This window comes from Phaseolus vulgaris, chromosome 6 (genome assembly GCF_000499845.2).
Source record: "Phaseolus vulgaris cultivar G19833 chromosome 6, P. vulgaris v2.0, whole genome shotgun sequence".
Taxonomy (NCBI): domain Eukaryota; kingdom Viridiplantae; phylum Streptophyta; class Magnoliopsida; order Fabales; family Fabaceae; genus Phaseolus; species Phaseolus vulgaris.
This window is the reverse complement of record NC_023754.2, coordinates 19,143,456-19,160,711: the sequence shown is the minus strand read 5'-3', so window position 1 is coordinate 19,160,711 and position 17,256 is coordinate 19,143,456. Positions and strand designations below refer to the sequence as shown.

Sequence of the window (17,256 nt, the reverse complement as noted above, 5' to 3'; positions counted from 1 at the left end):
CAATGAAGACAACCTTTCAATGTTAGAACTTTAAAAATCACAATTTTTGTGTTGTGTAGTGACTTTTTTTCTTGACAACAACACATTGTTAGCTATATACAAGTTTTTATATATAGGAATTTTGCTTTTTAGTGTTTTTATCTTGGTATCTGGCTATATCATATTTGTCTTCTCTAAAAGCATTTCATACTATATACACACTACTTTACAGTTCTCTGTTTTGATTCGATATGGTTTTGCTAATCGATTCTCAAACAGTTGAACGACAAAACCATGAAGTATTGTTCTTCCTTTATCTACCAATTATAGGCTAGAGGATATAATTTTACAGTTGTTGGCCTCAAATAAGATCATTCAAAGTTGAGAGCATTTTATAAGTAATAGTTGATTTTCTGTTACTTTTGAATCTGAATTAGTATTATCTAATATCACAAACATATTCTCTTCTCTATTTTTCTAAAATTCGAGATAGATTTATTGAATATCTATGTAAATGATTAATATATCCTTTTTAATATTGGAGATCACATTAGCTGTACAACACTGTTAAAATAAATATTCAGTTTCTCAGATATCATGATTCATATTTTAAGAAATGTATACAAAAATATTAAGAAATTATTTAAGATCTATAAATATTACATTGTGTACCTTTACAAGAAACATTGAAAACTACAATCTATCTATGGTATCCTCTAGGAAGTACCATTCGAAGAAATACCTTCTTCTTCAATGACAAGTGCCAAATTATTGTTAAAATTTATGGTCTCACGATTCAAACTATGTATTGGCAAGGTATGTAGCCACCAAATAGAATATTTGGTTTCTTGTATGTGATTTTCCACATGTCGGAGGTAATTTTTAGCTTCCACGTTTTCGATGTAATTCTTCATTCTCAACAAAACACACAAAAAGCTGAAGAATTGAGTTGCTCAAATTTGAGAGACGAAGTGTTCTGCCACAAGTCGGCGCAAAATCTTTCCTGTGGCAGTCTTGGGCAAAGAATCAGTAAAGAAAACCTTTTTGGGGACTTTGAAGGATGCAAGATTCTTCTTGCTGTATCCTAGCAACTCTGCCTCATCAATGTGTGATCCTTCTCTTGGGATGACAGCACAATATATCTGTTAAAATGTAAAAAAAATGTGATCAATACAATATAGACACATTATTTGAGTATTATATATATATATAGCCATAAATTTCTGAACTTTTCATTTGTTTCTCTCTAAGTACACACATTCAACTTTTGATCACATTGTACACTATCTAATCAGAAAAACCCATACCTCCTCCCCATACTTGGGATCAGGCACTCCGAAAGCAACTGCTTGAGCAATGTCCTGGTGTGAAAGAAGGATAGCATCAACTTCTATTGGTGATATCTTTTCACCTAAAAACACAAAAAACCTTCATCAGTTAACAAGCAGGTTCATTGAATTTTTCTGAAAGTGAAACAGATGAGTTGGACACTGTTTAAAATAAAATTACTGCCAAAATGAATTTTGTTTCTTTTTGTGATAATAAGTGAAGATATTTTTCATATTTCTACTTTTTACCTAATATACCAAACACAATAGACTCTGTGTCGAGATAAGGAGGTTAACATTTAATACTATATAAATTAATTTATTTTAGAAAAAAAGTATCATTAAATAAAAAGAAGCGTAACTTTTTTCTTGTAAATAAGGAAGGGATACTAATTGGTTGACATTACCATATTTTATAAAATAATTAAATATTAACGTCTATTACTTTAAACATTTATCAATACGTGTAATTTCTTTAAATTATTTCTTCTTATCATATCATATCATAACACGCTTTAACAACGCAAATATTAAGAAATTTAATGGGTTCTGCATGCCGACAAATTAGGCAGCAAGAATGAAACTCACGTCATCAATGCTTAACTGAATTCAACCTAATATTTCTCTTTAAAAAAATGTATTTAAATTGTTTTTAAAATAATTAAATAATTCTTTAATTTATGAATAAAAATTATTTGTTTATAAGTAATGAATATAATATAATAAAGAAAAGTATAAGAAAGAATATGTATGTACCTCCGCGGTTGATGAGTTCCTTGATCCGACCCACGAGGTGCAAATACCCATCAGAATCAAAGTATCCAATATCACCGGTGTGAAACCAACCGAACTGAAACGACGCCGTGTTAGCTTCCACGTTGTTTTTATATCCTTTCGTTACATTGGGTCCCCGAATACAAACCTCTCCACTAACACCAACCTCCATGACCCGGCCCGATTCATCCAATATACCCATTTCTTGGCCAACGGGCTTCCCAACCGACCCCGCCTTGTGGGGCCCATCTTGCGGCAAAGGGTTCGAAGCCATGAGATGTGAAGCTTCGGTCATTGCATAAGCCTCCAACACTGGCGCACTGAAAGCCTCCTCCAATTTACCCATAATGGCCGGTGCAAGAGACGCGCTGCAGCTTCGGATGAACCGGAGCCTCGGGTAAACCGGTTCGGGGTTGTTAGAGTGGCGATCCAGTATGATCTGGTGTATGGTAGGAACCGCGGTGTACCACGTCGCGTTGTACTTAACCATGTCCTTCCAGAATGCCGAGGCGGAGAACCTCCCCGCCGCCGGCAACGCCACCGATGCTCCAGCGCCTAAAGAACTCAGCAGCGCGGCAATCAACCCGTGCACGTGGAACAGCGGAAGCACAATCACCGTCGAGTCAGACTCAGTGAGTCGGTACACCGAGTCGATGTTCCGCACAGAAGAGAACAAGTTATGCTGAGTCAGCGGCACCCCCTTGGGACGACTCGTGGTTCCTGAGGTGTGAAGGAAAAGCGCCACGTCATCAGCATTGTTAACGAGTGACTCAACCGAGTCAAAAGAGTGGCTCAACGAGAGACTCAGCTCGACTTCTTCGTTTTCGCCTTGGATCACCGAAGCAGCGGAGTGAGGGATGTTGAGTTTAGAAGCCGCAGCTTGAGCCGGCGTGTTTCCTTCCAATGATGTTACTAGAAGCTTTGAATCTGAGTCGGATAAGTAAAACTCGAACTCTTCGGCCGTGTAAGCTGGGTTTAACGGCGCCGCTGTGGCTCGCGCTCGAATGACGGCGAGAAACATGACAACAAACTGTAACGAAACAGAAAACAAACGGTTAAGATATTTTAACTTAGTTTTAACAAGCCTATTATGGGAATTCAGTATTTATATTAGTATGGGGAAACGAACCTCGACGGTGTTGGGGAAGACGAGGGCGACGGCGTCGCCGGGTTTGATTCCGGCGGCGACCAAGCGAGCAGCGGCGGATTCTGTCAGGCTGTGGAGGCGGGAGTGGGAGAGGTCGAATTTTCCGGCGACGGAGATGGCTCGACGGTAGGGGAATTTGGCAGCAACATGTCGGATCAAGCTGGTGAGTGTCATTGGAGTTTCAATTGTGTCTTTCATCTTTTTTTTTGTTCCTTTGATCGATGATTATTGAAGCGTGGTGTTAGATAATTGGAGATTTGAGTTGTGTTAGTATATATAGGGGTAGAGATACCGTGGGTTGGGTGATATCTGGGGATGAATGGAAGATATGAAAGAGAAGACGAAGTTGGGTACGTAAATTGCACAAGAGTGGGCATGCACTCACGCACGCCGCGTACTCAAATCTGGCCACCACTCACAAGTCATCTTCTCATACCTTTCTTACCAGAATTCAGAGTAAGAAAATAATTAAATCAAGAAATAAAAAAAAATAACTATTCATGCTAATATACGCAATATTTAATTAACAATAAATTATTTATTTATTACAAAATTAAATTATCTTATCATAATATTTTAAAAAGTATATAAAATATATAATGGATTTGATATAATTATTCTCAAATGTGATTGGGTGCTCAAGTAAATGAGTATAATAAATTGCTGATTAAAAATAAAATGGGTATAATAAATATTAAAGTGGACGTAGTTTTATAAAAGCAAAGTTAAATCTATATTTTTTCTATTTCAGTCTGACCAATTAACTGCTTTAGATTTAGAATCTTTGTTTGGTACCATTTTATTGTCATTTTTTAATGGTTGGTATCTTGATCCATTTTTCGGTGAATAAAGGTTTATTTATAGAAAGAAAATATTTTCAATGAAATCTTCCTATTTTTCAAGGAGTTGATACTTAATTATAAGGGATTATAGCTAAAATCTAAGTTATGTTTTTCTTCTTTAGTTTATTTATTAGTTTTTCCTAATAATGTTTTATTTGGAAAAGTTTTTATTTCGATAAAAAAAACTTTAATAAGAAGCTTAACACGAATATATATTTATATAAAGTTAACTATACAAAATTATCGCAATTTTAAAAAATTACAACTCAAATATATTTTTTATTTTATAAAACGACTACTTTTAATTTTATTTTTTTTAAATCGAAAATTATAATATGAGCTATGAAACTCGAACACTCCTCTTAAATAGCGTGTCGGTGTCCGATACAAGTATCGGATACTGACACTCGTATGACACCTGTAGGACACGTATCGTGAAGTGTCAAATTCAAAAAGTATTTATTAGATTTCTGACAATTCTGGTATAGTTCTAACACAATTTAAAAAAAAAATACATTAATTTTATAAAAAATAAACTTTATTGTATAAATTGTTATTATGATTATAAAAATAAGAAATAAATCTTTGTGGAACCCGTCATGAAAAACATTTTTCTTCTCCAAAAAAAAATATGGAACATACTTATGCACGCAAATCTTTATTATCAATTTATATAATTCATAATTATATAATATATAGATTTGTGTCTCCGTGTTGTACATTTTTGAGATTTTATGTTTCTTATGTATCTCTGTGTCCGTGTCGTATCCGTGTTCGTGTTAGTGTTACAGTAATTATTATTCATGTGTTTTTTATGCCACTAGTTATATATCTATATTTAATTATTAGTCGAGTTAAAAAAAAAAAGAATGAAATCAAATAATATTAATATGCACGACTACACGATGTAGCCTCTCTTGTAAACAAAAATATGAAGTGAAATTATGATAATCAATAAACGATCTAAATCTTTAAAATTACATTCATGTTATTTTATCTTCAAATTTTAATATTTAACAGTAAACATATGATTAGACTTATTTATGTGACCACAAGTTTCAATATCAACTAATTTGTCTCATTAGAATGGATTTATATATTTTTAACCCATCTAATAAAAGAGCATACAAATTTCCAACTTACACATTTAAACTTACTATGCAGTTAGAGTTAGGGTCTTAAGCTGGATTAGTGCACAAGCTATAATTATTTTAATTTTTTTCAAAAAATATTTCAATTCATAAAATTATATTTCAACACTAGTACAACATAAACTCATTTTTTATTCAATGTCATGAAATATTTGATGTGATTTGATTGAGATACTTTTTCACTTTACCTTAAAACATGTTGTGCTTAGTCATAATGACAATTTATTTTTTTAGTTTTTAGTAAAAATCTTGTGGTTGTGATTGGTCTGCCAAGTACATCTTTCAACCTTTATGATATTTATTCTTTAATCGATCAATATATCTTATGCTTAATCTTAGCAGATCTTTATTTTTAGTTGACACATCTTTATTTTTCATTTAGTCCAAGCCAATTTCCATCTAATTAAGCTCGAGGCACGTTCAATTCATATTCGACAACAACAATTTTGATTCAAAATCAACCAAACCATCTTTGATTTGATCTTAAATAAGACAATTTTGTATTAGTCTTTCAACCAAGTTCCTCTATCAGTCAGCTTTAAGACAACATCATCTGGTATATATAAATCAAATTACATTTCAATATTTATTTGCTTTGGTATTTTTTTTTTTCATTTTAAATTTTATATAATTTTAGACAAAAGCAAATTAGCCAAATTAATGTGCCGACAAAGCACGGAACACTTAACAAATTTGGATTGGATTAGGTTCATTAATTTTTGCACCTTTTTAAGTGTTAAGTTGAGCCTCCAAAATAACGGATTTTTTTTTCTATATTTATTATAAAAAGTCAGTTTTAACCTTTTAAATTTTTTAAACAATTATACATAAAGTATAATTTTACATTTTTAAATAAACTCAATTTCAAAAACAAGAGGAGAACATCATTTGAGTTAGTGTATGTGAAAGAAGATTGAAAAAAAAATCATTATACTGAGAATATGATTTTTTTTTTAGTTTTGTAGTCTATTTTTGTAATTTATTAGTGTTTTTATCAAATTGTATGTTTTTCAAAAAATATTAAAAAACAAACAAAAACGCAGTTACTATTAATAAAGTCATCACAAAACTTATCTTAATCATTAACTTTCATTACAAACGACTACAATCACTTAAAAATAAAGAAAAAAATATCAATTAAATTAAAAAATTATTGTTGAAATTAAAAAAAGAAAACATCAGTTAAATCAGAAGATTATTGTTGAAATTAAAAAAAAATAAAAAATATAGAATTGCATGAGTATGGAGGTGTTGGGAAAATCTCCCTTTTAATTGCAATATTTTTAAATGAAAACTATAAGAAGAATGAACATCATTCAGCCCTTCAGGCTTTCTTGCTTTTGACCCTAACTTCCGTAATTTCACAGTTCTACATTTCACATATCAGTACACTAGTAACATACATTACAAAGTTTACACAGAAAATGGGAACATACATTACAAAGTTTACGCAGCAAAACTTACGATAAAACAAGTAAAATTTTAGGTAGCATTTGAAATTTTAATATATAAACTCGCTACTAAAAAAACTTCTTTATATTGCCCCTGGGTTCATTTTTTTCCCGCGGTGGCATTGGAGTTGAAAATTTCAGTTTCCGCAGAAACGAAGGGTTCTTCAGCTCCACCTTTCAACGATCATCTTCTCTTCTCTACGTTCCGAAGCAGAATTTCAGATCTCGATTCGCCATTATAGGTATCATTCTTCTCTTCTGTAATTGAAAATTCTCTATCTGAGATGACGCTCGCTTTTAGAATTTCACTTGATGATAATGCTGATTGTTTAGAACTATTTTTCAATCGAAATTCCGAACGCGATTGTTTGAACGTCGCGTCCTGCTTTGTTTCGTGTTAGGTTGTAGACCGCATCCTGCACGATGTTGCAATGGATGGGAGGATCCATGCGGAAAGTCGCTACTGTGAGTGGGAGTTTTTGCTGATATTTGAATGAGCTAGTTGCATACTGCAATATATTTTCAATCGAATTGAGTTATTCTGTAAAACTAGTAAGAAGCAAAATCTGTGTATTATTTGAAGGATTAACAGTATCCTATAGAACCACTGAATTTTTGCATTAGTAGATGTTTTTGGAAATCACAAGGTTTTCTGAATAAAAAATGAAACTAAAAAATATTAGTCATTGCCTCTGGTGCATATTCAAAATTTGATTTTCATGTTATGCAAGCTGACAGTTCGTATGACGTGCCATTCCAAATTGCAAATTGTTTGGAAAAAGAAATTGAATTATGTTAATTTTTGTTCTGATGTCCAAACATTCCATCTAATTGATGCATGATAATCACTGGCGCTGGGATGGGAGATTTTCAGTCAAGGAAGTCTACACAGAAGAGGTAAAAGTTAGATGTTATGTAAGTTACACACTTAAATGGAGTTTGGTTGGTTGAGGCTGGGAAGAGTGGTTCTGCTGAAATTTGGAGGTTATATTGTGGAATTGTAATGAACTCCTTATTTCCACCAGGCAGAAGCAATACTTTGAACAAAGAAAGCGTAAACAACAAAATTTGCAGATGATGGGATCAGATAACTGTTATGATAGTCCAGGAATAAGTGGACAAAACCCCAAGGAACATCGGTCTCTGGACATTCTTAATTTGCTTAACTTGTCAACAAAAGCTCAGCAATGCAATCTATTTTGCCCGGAGGGTAAGCATCGAATATTCTTTCTGCATAACAGGTTTGCTGCTGCTCTTTCTTTACAGACTTGAAAAATGATCTCTCTCTCTTTATATATATAACACTATTGGTAAAGTACTTTCCCTGTCTTGTCATGTTTGAATCATTCGGGTAGGTCGGACTATTCACTCATTTTTTTTTGTTTCCCATGTTTGATGTGTCAGTAATTAGCTAAAAGGAAATTGTTACACTGTATTAAAACCTAGCTGCTAATTCCTAACTTTTGGTGAGGTAGTACAACCATGTTGGCAGGGAAAAGGACAGCCAGCTAACACTGCTTCTTTTTTTGTTTGCTTTGTCCTGATGACTCTGTTTCTTTTCTTGCCTATGTCTTGTTTACTAAAATTATCAATTTGCCCCCATATTAACTGTACAACAATGAAAGAGAGGGACGATGGAGAAATCAATATTTCTACCGTGCCAGTCATGGTCTCCACAGATCAACCAACAATGTTTACCAATATGGATACTACCGTAAATTCTCAGATTCGAAGAGGCAAGTACGTGATCTAGTACATTAGTCAATGCAAAAACTGTCAAGTCTGTTTGGTTCAATTTAAATGCAATTTGGAACAAAGATGTGAAATATATAATGAAATTGTACAGAAGCAGGGACACCTTTGTGCTGCCAGATTGAAACATCACCGAAGTGAGTTATACTTTTAAATTGTTATTGAGCCATCTACTATATTATTATATTGGTTAATCTTAAAGCAATTGAATGGAACCAAGGGGTCTTATGAGGTTGGAGAAGGACTGCATTGCCTACTTGTATGCATTGTTTCACTTGTTTCGTCTTAACTTATTGCTCCACATAGTAATACATCCATGACTAGCAATACAAAAGGTGTTTTCAAAGAAGCTAGAAGGAAATGTGAAAACATTACATTCACTGTTTTTTTCTGATTTCATTATGTCTTTTTCTTTCCTTTCACGGGTATGCAGGAGTTGGATTGGCATGGATCAAAAGCTTTTAACCTTTATTAATCGAGTTGGTTCAGTCTGTAGACATTTTCAGAACTCTATATGAAACTAGTCAAAACAAATTTAAAGGCAAACCAAATGACAGAATTTGAAACTGAACCGAACTTTTCATTCATTTGCTTTGCTGTGGTTGTTTGACAATTTTCTTCTAGACCTTTCTCACTTCTTTCTATTTTTCCCTTCTCTTTTGAGAGTTGGACAAATATAGAAAAAAATACAAGGGGATTCTCTCTAAATGTTTGGCTTGGTAATTCTTAGGCTAACCTGCAACCAATACTTATTTGTTTCAAATAACACCACTTATTTCTCAGCGTTCGAAAATACCTTTTTTTTTCACTTGACAGGAGTTCTCCCGATCACCAGAATACTGCCTTTAATGGACCCCCGAATCAATGGAAGACAGTAACTGATCAATGTAAGTAGCATATTAAACATATGTTGGGTTTAGGGTTTAGGATTGGAAATGTGTTTCTTGCTCTAGTAAATTTTAGAATATATCTTCGCATTTTTTGCTTTCGAGGCCATTAAGATGGAATTTATTTAACATTTATCTTTACGTTCAAATTCAGTACCCTGCCCTTCATCCTCCTTGCTTTCTTCCTCTCACCTATTGGTTTGTCCTTGTTCTCAGACTCGGAATTTTCTGTTATTGATTTGGTGTGTGATGATGAACCTAATGCCACTGCAGAAAAGTTTCCAACCTGCGAAGATCATGTTTCTTTTTCACTCAAAGGTATATATTTCTTTTCATTCGTCTTGGTTCGCCTCCCGTTTCATATTTTAATATTCTTAGGATCACTGTGACTATCGTTATTTACTCGTCAACTAAAATGTAAGGATAGTTCCCTTTTAATTCAGTTGGAAGCTAAGGTGATGACTGGATTCGTGTCTTATGAACAGATTTATCGCAGTGGATGTAAAAAAATTATGATGATAGTTTAATTTGTGATATTCAAATATAGCAAAGAAACCAAAATTTTTACTGTCAGTTTTTTTCTCCGGAATTTGATATCTTATAGCATTCTGGTTTTGTTTTTGTTGCCCAAATTAATTTGTGGTATTCACAGTTTACATATTTCAATACATCTCTGCTCCTATAAGTTTTGTTTCTTAGATGATTGCACGATGTGCTTCTACATTAAGATAAAGTGAAACTTTATATATAACAATTTTATCAAATTGTTTTTTACTCTGTCATTTTCCCCCATATATATATAATGTTAATTGAATCCTACTAGGCTTGGGTAAAGTTGGGACAGAGACGCCAGTTCATTCGCCAGAGCAACGCTTTAGGTACTTAAATTGATGCTTTTTGAATAATTCTTTCTTTTGTTTCTTCCCTCTGCAAGAAGAACCCTTTAACCTTAAATACCACCGTGTGATTGGTGCAACTTTGGCAATTGAATGACTTTATGGCTAAATATCTTCCTTTAATTACAATTTCGAAAATTTCTTCAGTTCACATTATCACCATATCATCTCACTCGCATTTATGAAAATTTTAGTTAAGCATATGTTTAGCATTTGTCATTTTATACATGATCTGTTACTATTTAATATTCATCAAGGCATGTTTAATTGTTTTCGAATAATGATGCACATTTTTTATTGTTTAGTTAGTCTTTTCTTTAACAAATACTACAAAGGTAGATTCTATTGCTACCAGTCGCCTGTTTGTAATAAAAAAACAATGGTCCATTGTTGTCTGAGAGAAGGATGGTGTTTGCTATCTGATAGTCGACCTTTTGATTTAACTTGTATCCTATTTTTCAGTGTTTAAAAATGCATAATAAAAGCCTTATATTTCATAACAACAACAGGTATTAACTATAGTTGGTGTTCTTTTAAACTCCATATCTTATGCCACTTGTAAGTTTTAAATATTTGGGGCTATCGTCCCTTCAGTTTCATGAAAGGTAGGCTTAATCATAAATTTTTTATTTTAAATGAACAACATAACCTCACTTGTTCTTTAAAAAAACGACAGTAGCATTCAAGAATTTCTCTGGCTGTCACAGATTGAATTTTTTTTTGTGTTTTGGAATTTTTTCTTTGCAGAATTCCATATCGTTACTCTCCATTGCAGAAGGATAAAAGTAAATCAAAATTGAAGAAACTTAACCATGAGCTGGATGACATTGAACTTGAAGTGGTGAAGCAAAAAATAATCTTTCCACACACATGCCATCTTTCATATTCCTATCTGCATCTTCTATAGCTATATGTTCTTTGGCAATCATTAATGATACCTGAACTGATATACATCTTTTATATTTTGTTTTATCATGAAAAATCATCAAGTTCTTTTTTTATTAAAGTGATGTCATAATTATATCTTATTTTCTTTTATTCCTCTTCCATGGAATAAAATTCAGTCTGCAATTAATGACCATTGATTGGCAGGATACCATGATGTAATTGTATGACGTTGTGTTCGTAAAGTTATTGAGCACTGATATAACTCGAGCCATAAATTAGTCCATGATCTTCTGTTATAATATGTTTATGCACAATATTGAGATATCTGCTTTGGAAAAGTCAGATTAGTGTGTGTATATATTGGTTCTTGGAGAGAAACTTTTGAGAGATTTGGTAATAATGAACCATGACCTAATGAGAGTTGACTTAATGAATCATCACTTAGTTATTGTATTTTATTTAGAAACAATCATGATTAAGGCGACAGATCTATCGGTTAAGCAGAGATGACTTAGTAATTACTAATTACTGGTATCGATAATATGATTAAAGATATTAAGGAAAATTTCACACCCTCTACCGTTTCACCCTTTTTCAAGTTATATTCTCATTTTTTTTTTCTATTATCTCTTAATCACCTCAATAAAAGTTGCCTATATCTCTTGGATACCAGGCAACAACCTTACCATGGCCCATGCCACTTATCTTACTCAGAATACCTTAGAAATTTTGAGGGGGTTGTTAAATTTTTACTGCTGTTAATGTTAATCTTTTATTCTATTTTGCCTCTTTTGATTTGATCACAGCTGGAGTTGGACATATAATATTGTTCCCCTGATTGATAGACTTGCAATAATTTCATTATATTCTGCCTAATTGAATTCAAAATGAGTTATGTTGGTTGATTATGCTATTATACATTGTGACACACTACTTATAGGATACAATGGTGCAAGATATCAAGGTCTCGCCTATCAGTTCTTCGGACTTTCCATTTAACAAATTAAGGCGAAGTTCAGCTATTGTTGGAAACGGCAATCTTTTTTATGACATTGATAACAGAAATGGCTCTTCCGATAGGGAAGAATTCTTCTACAAGACTGAAAACAGTGATGGAGACTTGTGGAATGGTTAGCTATGCCTAATTTTTTCTTTCTTTCTTATTTGTTATATCTAATTTTTGTTCAATGTCTTTGTTCTCTAACACGTTGCTAAAATGCATTTGAAATAACTTCAACCGATTTCTTGTAAACATGGTAACTATTTGTCATTTATCAAGATCTATGACATGTAGCAGTGACAGATGAAAAAAACATAAAAAATGAAGAACTTTAAAATAAGCAAATGAATGAAAAAACCGTGAAATACATATAACTTTTAAACTTCAGAAATGACCACATTATTTGAGATTGGATAATTTATATTTAAGCACTGGATAAATTGACTATTTCATCATTTGCTTAATGTATTCCGTGAATCGCGACATTCATATATAACATGATATGTTCCTGGGTCAGTGATTCAATTAAAGCCTATCAGGACCAACCACATTTGTCTAGGTTTTATCCTTTCTTAATGTGATAAAGATTAGAGCTGGTCATTGGTCACATATTTAGGCTTTGCAGTAAATGACATGACTATCACTTTTCAGATATTGAAAAACTGTTTCTCCGCCTTTTATGGAATATAGCAGGTTCAGTTTTCCTTGATGAGACTTTTGACAACGAGATGGGATATGATACCTCGTGTAAGCAGACTTTTCAAATGGGTTCTAAATCTCCTGAATTATTGAAAAGTGGAACCTACAAAATGGAAAATTATGCTTTTGAAGACCTACTGCCAAAGAAATGGTATTTGCTGTACTAGAGGCTAGAGTGCACCTTTCCTTGTTTCCTATAATGATATTTTTGACTTAAAGATGGTTGTATGTATGGCTGTGCAGGTCTTCAGCTAAAGCGATGAAAGAGATGGATATGCGCGGTACAATTTGCTTCCTTAAACTACCAAATATAATCTTAAATGTTTTAAAAACTATTCTTAGAATGGAACACCAATGATACTCAAGATAATTTAATTTTTGTGGTTTTACCTATTTTAGTAATTCGCTATCTGTGACTGTAAGTTTGGGTTCTTCTGGTATGCCATGCACCCAAAATTTATAAATACCTGGTCATTTTACACTTTATGAACATATTGGGAACTTTCTGTCCTATTTTCTTAAGAATGACAGTACATACAATTGTTAGCTAAAATCATCTTGAGCTACAATTATGCACGTGTGGTCACAATTAACGTTAATTTGTTGACCAATAGTATCTCAACCCTTTACTACCAGCACGTTGTAAATGCTAAGCATCTTATCGGGAGAGAAACTACATCTACTACAGGACTTAACTATTTAGGTAATATGTAACTGTTTTTTCAAACACAATGACCTCATGACAGTTTTTGTGGTTGTTTTGTACTTGAATGTTAGTGTTGGGCACAAACTATTTGACACCTAGCGAAAGAAAGAGAAACCTAAGTATGATAGTAGATATATGTTATAAAAAGGATGGAAAATGATGAGATGTTTAGAATCATTAAGTGTCTATCAATTATTACTCATTTTCTTATTTGCATTCCAAGCTTACCAGTTTTAACTGCTCATTGGTCAAAATTTCGTCTGCTAGATTGATGGTTAATGAGATTCACTTATTCATAGATCTGATGTTTTGTAATGAGCATCTTGCATGTATGATAGGAGTTTGAGTCTAAATACGCGAAATATTGGTTTGAGTCGAAAACATATTTGACGCAAGTAACGATTTATATATCACTCCAATATGGTGTTTTTACTCTTTTATGCTCCTTTTCTTAATCTTCAGAACCACGGTCTTCATTTTCTAAAGACGAATTAGAGAAAGATTTTGACTTTTATGTTCCTAGCAGGTCAAGGTATGAACATTATTCTCAGAAGCTCTGTAGTGAGATGAACATTTTCTTATGTTTTTCTGCTGTCGTTAATGTTATAGATTAGATGGGAACTTCAATGCTCAAAATTTCATTCCAGAAGATGTAAGGGATAATTCGAGCTTGCTGAGGTAAAACCAGAATAATCTTGTGTTCCATGATAATTTTTTTTTCTGTTCCTTTATATTGTCACCTTGTCTGACTTTCTGTGTACTTTCTGTCAGCGAAGAGTCGAGCTCATGCACTGCCGGTAATATCTTGACTCCCAAAAGCACACTCATTAGGGTTATGCATATGATTAGTAGTTCTATTTGATACATAAGGCATATGTGCTATTCTTAATTGGAATGTCTGCATTTGATGTCAGTGAGGGGTGAGTCCACTGCACATTCACCAGCAATAATGTTGACAGGAGAGAACAGAAGAAAGCATAGAAATGCTTTAGCAAGCCCTAGAAAACATAGAAATGCTTTTGCAAGCCCTAGAAAACATAGAAATGCTTTTTCTAGCTCTAGAAATAAGTACAGTACCAAGGACGAAAAGTGCAGAAGCATGCCAAACTCATCAAAGCGAGTACCATCTCATTATTCAAACTGTATTCCACAGGAAGAGTTGGGGGCACGTAACAGTTGGCACTTGGAAGAAAGAAATCCTTCACTTGATAAGAGTTCTATTGCCGCCTCATTCTGTCTAGATTTAGAGGCAGATTTTGCAGTCTTCGGATCCAAGAAAAGAAATGAAGATCCTTTTAGCGTCTTTTCTACCCTCGAAAGTAACATGGCCAGTCCTTCCTTTGGTGGATTTAAAAAAACTGCACCTCCTACAGATTCACCTCCTTGCAGTTTTACCTCTCAAAAGTTTGCATTTGATTCTTCTGCCGCATTCCCTAATGTTGGTTCCTGGCCAACGAGCCCCAGTTTATCTCCAGATTTTCATTTCAGAGGAAAGTCTGCTGAAGGTTTTCATTGTGCGACTTCATCTACTGATATGTCAGGAGGACAGGGAAGTGTTAGCAAAAGCGAGAGACAAGTGAAACTGCAAAAAGAAAGACACAATTTTTTTGATGAAGAAAATATTTTCATGGGAGATGATGAATTGTCCTCTGAAAAGAAACTAACAGAAGATGCCCCATCTTCCAAGAATCATGAGCAAGAATGTGAAGGCACAGAGGACACAAATCCAAAAGCATCAGCAACAGAGTGTCTTGTAACAGCTGACTCTTCGGGTCATGTGGAGGAGATATCATCATTACTGAAGAAACCTGACAAACAAGAAAGCCAAGTAGATAAAAGAAAGTATGTCTATTCTTAATTCTCTACATATATATTTTTTCTCTTGCCTTGGTGGCTGGGTCAACGCTCTCATAATACTTCTTACATGAGATATATACTGAGGAAACTGAAATTTTCACCAGGAGCAATTGTGATGCTGAAACTCCTCTTAAATGTGAAACTTCAAACGAAGGTATGTGATTCATTTTCTTTATCCATCTAATTTCTTTGCTTTTGAAATGAACTCAGTTCACATTTACTTGTGAGGCTGTCATGCTTTGAATTTCTAAAAACTTAATACATGACAAGTCTAAATTCAATAAAATAGTTGAATTTGAAATCCAAAAATTAAATGGATTTGGATTTTCTCTTCAATTTAATTTAGATTCATGTCTATTAATTTTGAATAAAATTGATATTAAAATTGAAACTATTATATTTTATAAAATCAAATTGAGTTTATTTGAATTAATAAAGGTTAAAAATGATAATAAAAGTATTTAATGATTCTAATTGAAACTTTTACTATTTTCCTTTTAAGTATAGTTCAATTATTTTTTCTTCTAAAACTTTCTTTTATTTTTTGACATGAGATAATATAAGTATTTTTATATGTTCTATGTGTCTCTATTTTTAATATAATATAATGATTATTTTTCTTGAATTTTTATTTTCTTTAATATTAATATTTAGAAAACAAAACTAATTTATATGAATAACAATATCCTTTGTCCTTGTTAGGTTTAATAACCTATTTAAGTTTATTGATTTGTTTGTAGGCCTTTCATAAATCAAACTACAAATAAGACTATTAAGTTGTTAGACTTCTAAACATTTAAATAAGTCACATTTAGATTTAAAAACAAATTTATCATTGGTAAATAGGTCAATAATATCTTAATTGAAGTTGTGCTAAGATGTTTAAGAGGAGACCAAACCAATAAAGTTTCGATTGAGCCCTAATTGATAACTTTTAAATCTAGGTTGTGTTAAATGATATTTTAGTCAAATGTTGAGTTAAAAGTGATCTAGACAAGGTAGGGACAATAATATCCATGCAAGACCGAGTCAACAATGTCCTTTCATTCGAATATGAAGAAACATTTTACAAATCGAATAAGAAATCTCTAATTCAGAATTAACAAAGAAAAATTATCCCCAGCAAAAAAATTCTTAAAAATAACATTAGCTTTTATTTTATTTTTATTAAAAATCCAATTAAATTAATTAAAAAATAAAAATATACGAATTTAAATATGAAAGGAATTGATTAAAATGAGTCAGTGTAATTATGGATTTAATTTAAATATTTAAATTTTTTTGCACACCTTCCCTTATGTGATATAGATGCCATGCTACTTTGTTTTTACAGAGAAGAGACTTTGCTTGGGCGAAGAAAGAAAGACGAGTGAAAAACATAACATTGATAAAATTAGCTTGTCAGGTCAGGTGATGTTTGAAAGCTTCGTCTTTCAGCTTCTGCGTGTTCAGAAGGTATTGAAGGAGGCAAGTACATGAAGTAATAACACCTTCCTTCAACATATATAGTAGTACCAATAGACTTTCTCTTCACATGCCTCATCAACAAACCAACATTAAACCATTTTGTTTCTCCCTCTCTCGCCACCATTCTTAATATAGATCATTTTCTCGTTATTTTCTTCACACTTTATATTCCTGAAATTAATTTAACTATACATCTCAACTATATTTAATACTTTAAACTAATTTGATCAAACTTTTAACTCTACGTATGATTCGTAAAAAAAGTACTGAACAAAACTCTATGTATTCCTCTAAACACATTTTCTCTCTCTGGTATTCTACGTTTTGTTGAAAATGATTTATTAGCAACATAAAATTAAATTTTATTATATATACTGCAGTATTTATGAAAATTAACATTTTTATTAAAACATTATACTAAAGAGTATTGCT

The 17,256-nt window shown here is 32.6% G+C and overlaps 2 protein-coding genes across 5 annotated transcripts; one reads left to right on the top strand and one right to left on the bottom strand.

The window, feature by feature from the left end:
• Positions 1–546: 546 nt before the first annotated feature.
• Positions 547–3,641, bottom strand: LOC137831570 (oxalate--CoA ligase-like). The gene is made up of 4 exons (XM_068639301.1): positions 3,211–3,641; positions 2,064–3,111; positions 1,287–1,390; positions 547–1,121 (listed from the first exon to the last, which is right to left on the bottom strand). Exons 1-4 carry the CDS (start codon positions 3,424–3,426, stop codon positions 933–935), a joined length of 1,557 nt encoding a protein of 518 aa, XP_068495402.1. The 5' UTR covers positions 3,427–3,641; the 3' UTR covers positions 547–932.
• Positions 3,642–6,777: 3,136 nt separating this feature from the next.
• On the top strand, positions 6,778–16,974 carry LOC137831569 (uncharacterized). Of its 4 annotated transcripts, XM_068639298.1 has the most exons (19): positions 6,778–6,914; positions 7,074–7,137; positions 7,547–7,569; positions 7,698–7,882; positions 8,298–8,412; positions 8,519–8,561; positions 9,241–9,311; positions 9,528–9,629; positions 10,135–10,189; positions 10,955–11,048; positions 12,036–12,225; positions 12,786–12,945; positions 13,038–13,075; positions 13,963–14,032; positions 14,110–14,178; positions 14,272–14,297; positions 14,415–15,342; positions 15,462–15,511; positions 16,691–16,974. In XM_068639298.1, exons 11-19 carry the CDS (start codon positions 12,042–12,044, stop codon positions 16,834–16,836), a joined length of 1,671 nt encoding a protein of 556 aa, XP_068495399.1. In that variant the 5' UTR covers positions 6,778–6,914; positions 7,074–7,137; positions 7,547–7,569; positions 7,698–7,882; positions 8,298–8,412; positions 8,519–8,561; positions 9,241–9,311; positions 9,528–9,629; positions 10,135–10,189; positions 10,955–11,048; positions 12,036–12,041; the 3' UTR covers positions 16,837–16,974. The 4 variants fall into 4 exon arrangements, with proteins under 4 accessions (XP_068495399.1, XP_068495401.1, XP_068495398.1 ...); XM_068639300.1 differs by having other exon boundaries at positions 7,074–7,569; positions 12,789–12,945; XM_068639297.1 differs by having other exon boundaries at positions 7,074–7,569.
• Positions 16,975–17,256: the final 282 nt, after the last annotated feature.

Bases quoted from the DNA above. Each gene is read 5' to 3' on its own strand.
- LOC137831569 (XM_068639298.1), top strand. From the start codon at position 12,042: ATGGTGCAAGATATCAAGGTCTCGCCTATCAGTTCTTCGGACTTTCCA. The intron at 12,226-12,785 runs GTTAGCTATGCC...TATGGAATATAG, and splicing joins TGATGGAGACTTGTGGAATG to CAGGTTCAGTTTTCCTTGAT. The intron at 14,298-14,414 runs GTAATATCTTGA...ATTTGATGTCAG, and splicing joins GTCGAGCTCATGCACTGCCG to TGAGGGGTGAGTCCACTGCA.
- LOC137831570 (XM_068639301.1), bottom strand. From the start codon at position 3,426: ATGAAAGACACAATTGAAACTCCAATGACACTCACCAGCTTGATCCGA. The intron at 1,391-2,063 runs GTACATACATAT...TTGTGTTTTTAG, and splicing joins GGAACTCATCAACCGCGGAG to GTGAAAAGATATCACCAATA. The intron at 1,122-1,286 runs GTATGGGTTTTT...ACATTTTAACAG, and splicing joins ATCCCAAGTATGGGGAGGAG to ATATATTGTGCTGTCATCCC.